Here is an 8,854-nt window from a genome sequence, read left to right on the forward strand (position 1 = left end):
CACACACACACACACACACATATATATATATATATATATATATATATATATATAACCAAAACCACATATATACATACATATGTATGTATATGTATATGTATATATACATACATATATATATATATATATATATATATATGTATGTGTGTATGTATGTGTGTGTGTGTGTGTGTGTGTGTGTGTGTGTGTATGTATATATATATATATATATATATATATATATATACTGTATATATATATACTGTATATGTATGTATGTGTGTATACATATGTGGTTTTGGTTTACAGACTGGCAACTTGAATATTATTTATAATTTGATCCGTTTAAACCTGTCCCAAAAGGAATAAATTGTGTCCATTGTATTGGGTACGACTGTCCTTGATAAACTGTATATGATCAATTATAAATGTAAAAATCTACTACTAGAGAAATTTTTACCGGATTTTACCATGGATTTTACGAGTCAGCAGAGCACCCTAGTGGCTCGTAATCATTACAGCAAGTCGCATGAATTGCGTCACTGAAAGGATGGGCTGATCTCTAACTTCCTGGTTACTGCAGCTCTGTTATTATATTAATCTGGAATGAAAACTGTTTCCCGTAACTGGGCTGCATCGGTGCAAGTTGCCCTTAGTCTTCTTGGGCTTCCGTACTCTGCTGGTTCAAGTGGAATCTGGTATGTAAATTACTGTAATGAATTAAATTAATTTTAATTTTGAAGCTGTAGTTGTGATACAAGTTTCATTTCATTTTCATTTCATTGTACATTTTCTTGTACTACCTTATATTTTGTATTGTGAGTATTCAAATTATTATTATTTAAAATTGAAATTGAAACTTCAAGTTTTAAATGAATGGTTTATTTTAACCCATTTACAGCAGCAAGAACGCCATTAACAGGATTCCCAGTCTCTGTTCATCAACATCTGTCTACATGTCTCCTGTCGCGCACATTAAGGCTCGTTGTCCAGTATATCCTGGCTCAGACACGCGCCGCTTTTCTGTCCCAGATGACAAGGTTGACTGGGAGATAGACTGGCCCCAGTACAACCCTGTTAACTATACGGCCCCCGCTGTGCTGAAAAAGCCTGTTTGGGCTGACCCAGAGATTGGGTGTGTAACTAACAACATATGTAAATCACACCATGAGTAATGAAAAGAAAATCAAATAAATATTTTATTTATTAGCATTATATACCAATATATTTTTCAATCTTAAACGCTGCACTGAACAATTTCATTTACAGATTTAAATACACACAAGTGAATTATAGTGATTAAAATGAAAACGTATACCTGATAATATTTTTAAATATATGTGTCAAATTGTCTTATAATGCATTTAGACTATTTACACTTCCTTTAGCGCATTTTCCCCACAGTTCAATTCCTTGGATGGATCTGTGGACAGGAGAAGCCATGACGACCCATATCGTATCCAGAATGGAAAACCACTGTGAGTCAAAGTCAAGTCCCCTTTATTTATATTGCGCTTGTATCAAAGCAGATTCAGCGTAATTATAAAAGTTCAGTTCAGCAATAAGCTGCTCTACTGAAGACGATAGTGTAGTTATTCAGCTCGAGTCAGTTAAATGTTGATTCAATCCAGTTCAATAACTGTTGATGCTGCAAAATTAATATTAGGAAATGAAGAGATTCAAAACATTAAAATACTAGGTCATCCAAAATATTTAAATACTTGCAATATTTACAAGGCTTGATTTGCTGCTTATTAAAATCTATGCGCTGTAAATCATCCTCAGTAATCCACATGGAAGAACTGGACTCGAGGGCAGAGGATTACTGGGAAGGTGGGGTCCAAACCACGCTGCTGATCCAATAGTTACCAGGTACTAGAATGTGTCATAATAAACCTTTCAACTGCAGTCTTTCTCCCATTTGACTGGTTTAACAATTCCAAGCATGCAAAGTATTTTATGTTCAATGTGGTAGAGTTCACAATCACATGCTTAAAACAATCACCCATTCATATTTCCTGTGGCTGTTTCATACAGGTGGAAAAGGGACTCGGAAGGACAACATGTCCACCACACTACCTCACAACTACCCATGCTGCAATTTGTGTCCATCAAGAGGTTGGACTGCGGCGAATGGGCCATCCCAGGGGTGAGTATAAACTGCGATGCTTATGTAAGCATTTATCTGTTATATATTTTTAACAGGGACCATCTCATACAATACATTTTGAATCAAATTTTCAGAATGGTTATTTTGAGTGAGCAGCTTCATATATTATTAATCATTCTGCTAATGTGCTAACATATGTTAAAATCTTTTGTTGTTTTGTTGTTGTGTGTTCAGGGTATGGTGGACCCCGGGGAGCGCATTTCTCAAACACTGGAGCGCGAGTTCTCAGAAGAGGCAATGAACTCACTGCAAGCATCTGCAAGTGAGAGAGAAAATATCCAAAAGCGAATCACTAAGCTTTTCAGCTCAGAAGGTCTTCAGGTGAGATCATGTGTGGTTTTCAGTGTTTAAAGGTGCAGCCACATAGAGAAAAAAGCTCCATTGTCAATAGTGTAGTGATGCATGAAACACACGTCAGAATGAGTAATGTTGTGTGACCACACCTTAATAGTTGCAGTGCTTTATAACTCAGCAACTTTTTTCTATAGGTGTACAAAGGTTATGTAGATGATCCAAGAAACACAGATAATGCTTGGATGGAGACAGTTGCGGTCAATTTCCATGATGAATTGGGTATAAACAGTATATTGATGAAATACTTAATAATAAGTACATTGTTCGACCGCACGTTTTTGATTCAGTTTTTTTTTTGCCCCATCTAGGCAATAGTGTAAGTGAGCTTCCATTGCAAGCAGGCGATGATGCTGGTCAAGTGAGTTGGATTGATGTTGACTCCTCCTTGGACCTTTATGCGAATCACTTGCATTTCCTGGAGACAGTTGCTAAAGAAAGGAATGCCCACTGGTAAAAACTGGAAACTGCCTTTCTACTGTGACATAAATTAAGGAAAATCTAATTTGACTGAAGCATAAGAAGAACTGTAGCTTGGAGACATGATTCAAATGTAAACTAGAAAAATCAGTTCTGGTGCTGGCATATATTAATATGGAGTGTGACCCGTCTCAACACTGCCAAAACTTGCATTGCAATAAGCAAAATATCTGTACACTTTTTATAAAATCCTGTATAAAGCATGGCTACCGAAAATGAAAGCTTACTGATTATTTAAGTTATTCTTGTTAGACTGAACTGAACACTATTACCTGAATAAGAACTTGGTCAGCGTATGCATGTACCGTCTATGTAATAACCAAAAGAATAAACCATCTCATATTGTGCACTTACTTTGTGTGTTGCTCTACCTTTTGTCTGCTGTGCTGCTGCTTTGATAATGAAGTGGTTCAATTCATTTTATTTTGACATATTCAAAACCAATCACTAGAGCAAGAAATATGAAAAAACATTTTAGTCCGCTTGGTCTGAACATGAATAATGTGAATTCTCTGAAAGCCTGTTTCTTTTGAATTGTTATTAAAGGGATATTACTGGTTACAATTTGCACACAAAAAAACCACGAGGGACATTTAGGCACTTCAGTTGTGTAAATTCACGCATTGCCTTTTTCAACAGATTTTATGTCATCAATACAGCTGATATGTGAAAGAAAATAATTTGACGTTGGTTTTAACCTTGCAAAAATTGCCAGTCATTGTCCACTGAGCCATGTTGACATCACTGATCATATTATAGTCTTAGATTTCATTGACTCTTTTAGTTCGTGTGTGCTGCTAGATTCCACATTTGGACATTTTATAAAATAGTAATATATATATATATATATATAAAATATGATGTACAGCGGGTAAAATAAGTATTGACCACGTCACAATTTTTCACAGTAAATATATTTCTAAAGGTGCTATTAATATGACATTTTCACCAGATTAAAATTTAGAACTGATTATTTAACTGATTACCTTCTGAAAATGAAACCGATTCCAGTATGGAATGGAAAGATGATGAAAGGATAGTCCGAGATGTATGCCAACCACCACCACAGCTGTTAACTAGCTGTTGCAAAAGCAACAGTTATTCTTTTTCCTGTTGGATTTTGTTGTTTTTAATATTCTTCCAATATTGTGTATCTCATCTTCATCTATCAGAGGTGGTGCAGGTCCAGCCTATGCCTTCTTGCTGTTGGCCCAGTAAAAGTCAAATGTTAATTTCATTAGCCTAATTAAAAAAACAGATTGGATAAGAGAACTTTTAATTATGTGAAAAGAGCATTGCACTGTTGAACAGCATTGCATGTAGAAACAGCTGCTGCACATTGAAATAGATATAGTCATGTTGCCATGAACCTTTTATGCTTAAAGATTTAACTGATTGAATTATGAATTTGTTCATTATTAGTTGCTGCCACGTTCCTTTTTTCCCCTTTTTCTTTTCTGTGGGATACCATGAAAATGAATATTAGTTCTCTAGCCTGCGTAATCGTGTTTAGCTGCAAGCTGTCTTGCCTATGTCTCACTGCTGTCGCAATGCATTTTACATTTTTTCAAAATTAAGGATAATTTTTGGCTTCAATATCTTGTGGAAAAGAATTTTTTTTCCTAGCATAAGATATTATGCAGAACCTCGTAAGAGAACCCCATCTCAGGGTAAATCAAATTTGAACTCTGAGTTGATTGATGAATATGCTCATTTCTGTACAGATGTATATGCAAATATACAAACCTACTCATTTTATTTTTGTTGGGAAAAAATATCACCAGTTTGAAAATACAAAACTACCACATAATTAGGGACAGTCTTAACAGTTTCAAATACATTCTACAAGATGTAAGAGTTTAAGTTTGTATTGAGGAAGGAATGTGAAAGCCTATGAAAAAAACAGAACTAAACTGGTCCATTCACAGAAGTACTGCTGTTCTGCAGATAAAAATTGGCCAGTAAAAAAAAAAAAAACGTTAAAAAAGGCAGTCTATACAGGTGTTGTTTCTGACACTTCCAAATGTCCTGCTGGACTGGGGAGTCAAAGGAAGTAATCAGCCACGGGTTTCTTAGAGGGGAGGCCTCTGGTTTCCTGAGGTGCTGCTTCAAATATGATAAACTCCTTCTGGAGATGCTCATCAAGCTCCAAAATGGCTGCCACATTACCACACCTAGGAAAATAGAACAAAAGAAGGAAATAAACAAACGTTCCTGGTGAGGCATTTCTTAGGAGAAGTAAATTTAAGTAATGCAAAGCAGCATGCTTTCATCTAAATAATAATTTGTACACACAAGTTATGGAACCACTGTAAGAGTAAAAAAAACCCCACACACCTATAACAGTAGTTTGGCGCAGACCACACAGTTAACACAGTCTCACTGAAATGCCACTTGTAGCCCTCCATCACCAGCTGATGAGCTCTGCAGATCATGCTGATATCATTGGCAGCATTAAACTGCGCCACCACATCACTGCCAAACAGATATCCAGCCCCTCTTGGACTCACTCCCCACCCCGTGGTGTCTAGACACAAGAAAGGGAGCAAACAATCTTAGGTTTTTAGGTCAACATATTAAAGGTCCTTTCTTTGTGTTGCAATTTATTAGTCTCTTACCCTCAGGGTCAGACCACAGAAGGTCACACATGGGTCCATCATGAGGAACTTCCTGCTTTCGGTCAATAGTTCTGATCTGATCCAAAGTTTGAATAGATGGAGAAAGCCCACCATGCACACAAAATATCTGAGGAGCAAAAACAGTATACATACAGTAACATTAAAAGGTTTGGGGTTAGTAACTAAAAAAACCCCAAAAAACCTGAACTTTTGAAAGAGACTGTGCATGCGTGTTTGAGTCTGTGTGTGAGTGCAGTAGAGATACTGTGTGTACGTGAGTGTATTAGAGATCCATCGATGTATCGGACGATTTTTGATCAATTTAAAAACATCAGAGGTGATATTACATTAGGAGTTTATTACATCCCAGGGGCAACTGGTACAACCATTAAGCATCTGCCTATTTAATATCTGCCTTGTGGCTAGTTGTATGTTTTTATAATAATAAGTTTCTTTTCTTTTTTTTTAAAATAATTTTCATAATGTAATTAAATGCATATTGTAAATTCACAGTTGTTTTGATAACTCAACTTTCATAGGATTGATAGTTCAGCTATGTCTTTTGGAATTATAAAATAATTTAGATAGGTGGCCACAACTAAAGTGAAACCAGCAGGGATATGTGCCACCACAAACTGACACTTACCAATCAGGTTTTTCATACTGTAAACTACCATAACAGAAAACACCACAAACCATTATAAAGTGACACCTACAATTCTGAAATGCATTATGAAAATTGGGACCAAGCATTCAGAGGTGTGATGGAACTTGACATTGGCTCTTCAATGTAATTTAGGTCTCAATATATTATATTTAATTTGTTAAAAAAGGTTTTATTTCTTGTTATTACATAATTCCATTAAAATTATAATTGTGTGTGTGTGGTTGAATGTAAAAGTAATAGAAAGTGGAAAGGTACTAATATATAAGAGGACCTACCTTGCCATCAACAATGGCAGAGAGGGATAAGTAGTCAAATATCTCAGTGCAGTACCTCCAGACTGTAACAGAGCCATATTTTCTAAGACACTCGTCATAAAAGCCATACACTTGTGTGATCTGCCTCGACTCGTGATTCCCTCTGATCAGCGTTATTCGGTCAGGGTATCGCACCTGAAGGCATAAACAAAGAACTGAGAACAGAACAGACTACAGGGTGTATAACAACTTTAACGCAGCTATAACATTACAAACAAACAAGATTCAAGAACTTCTAGACAGATATTGCACCTTAAATGCAAGCAGCAACAGAAAAGTCTCAACGCTATAAAACCCTCTGTCCACAAAGTCCCCCATGAAGAGGTAGTTTGTCTCCGGAACTTCACCCCCCACCTGAAAACCCAGAGGACAACAATCAGAATCAAATGACACACGCATTGGACATAAAAAACAAACTGATCCACCAAGGGCTATACAAATTTGAAAGTAAATGTCTTGTGAATTCAATGAATGCAATGTTGCATTCTCAATTGCTTACCCTAAATAGCTCCTTTAAATCATAAAACTGCCCATGTATATCTCCACAAACCTGCAAATAAAATAGTGATTTGGTTTCAATTCCATAATCGTATGAAGAGTTAGTTAGATTTATAAAGGAATACACACCGTGACAGGAGAATCTACCCTCTGAACATTACTCTCCTCCACAAGAATCTCCCTATAGAGCAAAACAACGACACTTGCAACATTAATTAAATCAACAACTTAAGAACAATCAGCAATAACCATTTAGATGCATATAAAAAAAACATGCATACTGAGACATCTGGTCTCTTAAACACCTGAGTGTATTACCTCGCTTTGGCACACAGCGCCTTGACCTCATTTTCCTTGATAAGTTCACAACGTCTGAGTTGCTCGATCTGTCTGTCCAGGTCAATGACGTCGCCCATGATGACACACATGCATAGACTCACAGAAATACTCCTCAATGTGAGGCTGATAAAAACCCTGTTACTGGCTCTCCAGTCGTCAGTTAGTCTCACAGAGACCACGAACACACTCCCCCTCCCGAGAACTTAAGAGACCGTGCACATAATCAAACAATCCTGGAAGATGTCAAGATGAGAAAATAACTACAAAACAGAGACACACACACACACAGAAAAATCATCAGAAATGCTAAACAATCACAGTATGCTTGGAAATCAGACAAATCTCCTGAGTCTTTCAGGTGAGTTTAGAAATAATATAATAGTAAGAATATAGTTGCATTCCAATGACTTTCTATTTAATATAATTTAATCTAAATATTTAAGGTTTTTAATATACAGAAATATTTGTTTTTATGTTACATTAAATCTACACTTTAATTGCGAGGCAAGAGTTTCAGTATTAGTTTTAATTATGCATTATTATAATTTAAAATAATACTAAAACTCATAACAGGACTTTAAATCTAACATCAATGTAACATGTCTGGCTAACTAACAAATTAAATAAAACAAATTGAACTTTTTGAATATCTTTAACTTAATTTGAAGAATCTCACCCTTTTGCTGTTTGTTTTGTTCAAAAATTAGCATTTTTTCTAATACATTATGCAAAGCCTCGTCTACAAAAATAGTGTAAGTTACAGACAAAATTGGTAACGTTAGCGTAAACACAAGAAATGCTTTGCTGTGCGTTTTAAAAAGAAAAAAAAGTTTCTGTTAAAATAAGAATTGCATTTCACACGCTGAAATGTACGTATAAATGCATATAGAATACCTTGGGCTTATCGATTAAATTCGTTTAGGCATCCGCCGTTTCTTTTGTAGACGGTAGTTGGAAAAGCGGCGTAAGCAAGAGTGACCGTCGCATCAACAAGCCCGTATCAAACGTTCAGCTCATCTTTCAAAATAAAGGCGTCGATCACCTGTTTAACAAGACAGCATACATTAATTGCTCTTATTAATGACATGTCTTTAATTTATAATAAAACAAATGACAGCGAGAGAGGGAGAAGGAAACCCTTGTCTAACAAATTGTTAAGATAACGTTACTTATTAAAGAGCACTAAAGAGTGTTTTGTCATAATACACATAGTTACGTTTAGACCTCAAAAGTGAGATATATTAGGATTTAAGAAATGATTTAACCCATAGTTCAAGTTTATTACATTTAAGAGGACAATATGACTAGAAATTAATTAAAGAAATACCTTTTTGTTCATGTGGCAAACCTTTCCCAGATTGACTGTTGGAGTGTCGCTATTTTGAAATCTAATGTCGCGCTTTTTCCTGCCTGGGAATGCATGACGAAACGGACTGTG

General features: G+C 35.8%; 2 protein-coding genes across 4 annotated transcripts; one reads left to right on the forward strand and one right to left on the reverse strand.

Moving 5' to 3' along the window:
• Positions 1–507: 507 nt before the first annotated feature.
• nudt9 (nudix (nucleoside diphosphate linked moiety X)-type motif 9) lies at positions 508–3,333 on the forward strand. Of its 2 annotated transcripts, none has more exons than XM_039685577.2 (8): positions 508–677; positions 881–1,114; positions 1,368–1,457; positions 1,765–1,851; positions 2,017–2,128; positions 2,324–2,470; positions 2,638–2,722; positions 2,812–3,333. In XM_039685577.2, the coding sequence occupies exons 1-8, from the start codon at positions 586–588 to the stop codon at positions 2,955–2,957; spliced, it is 993 nt and encodes a 330-aa protein (XP_039541511.2). In that variant the 5' UTR covers positions 508–585; the 3' UTR covers positions 2,958–3,333. The 2 variants fall into 2 exon arrangements, with proteins under 2 accessions (XP_039541511.2, XP_039541513.2); XM_039685579.2 differs by having other exon boundaries at positions 884–1,114.
• Positions 3,334–4,711: 1,378 nt separating this feature from the next.
• ppp4ca (protein phosphatase 4, catalytic subunit a) lies at positions 4,712–8,854 on the reverse strand. 2 transcript variants are annotated; one of them, XM_039685582.2, is made up of 10 exons: positions 8,744–8,854; positions 8,311–8,458; positions 7,396–7,649; positions 7,207–7,258; positions 7,079–7,129; positions 6,832–6,933; positions 6,541–6,714; positions 5,599–5,725; positions 5,318–5,507; positions 4,712–5,154 (listed from the first exon to the last, which is right to left on the reverse strand). In XM_039685582.2, the coding sequence occupies exons 3-10, from the start codon at positions 7,503–7,505 to the stop codon at positions 5,025–5,027; spliced, it is 936 nt and encodes a 311-aa protein (XP_039541516.1). In that variant the 5' UTR covers positions 7,506–7,649; positions 8,311–8,458; positions 8,744–8,854; the 3' UTR covers positions 4,712–5,024. The 2 variants fall into 2 exon arrangements, with proteins under 2 accessions (XP_039541516.1, XP_039541515.1); XM_039685581.2 differs by having other exon boundaries at positions 7,396–7,676.

This window comes from Pimephales promelas, chromosome 3 (assembly GCF_988280905.1).
Source record: "Pimephales promelas chromosome 3, fPimPro1.hap1.1, whole genome shotgun sequence".
Taxonomy (NCBI): domain Eukaryota; kingdom Metazoa; phylum Chordata; class Actinopteri; order Cypriniformes; family Leuciscidae; genus Pimephales; species Pimephales promelas.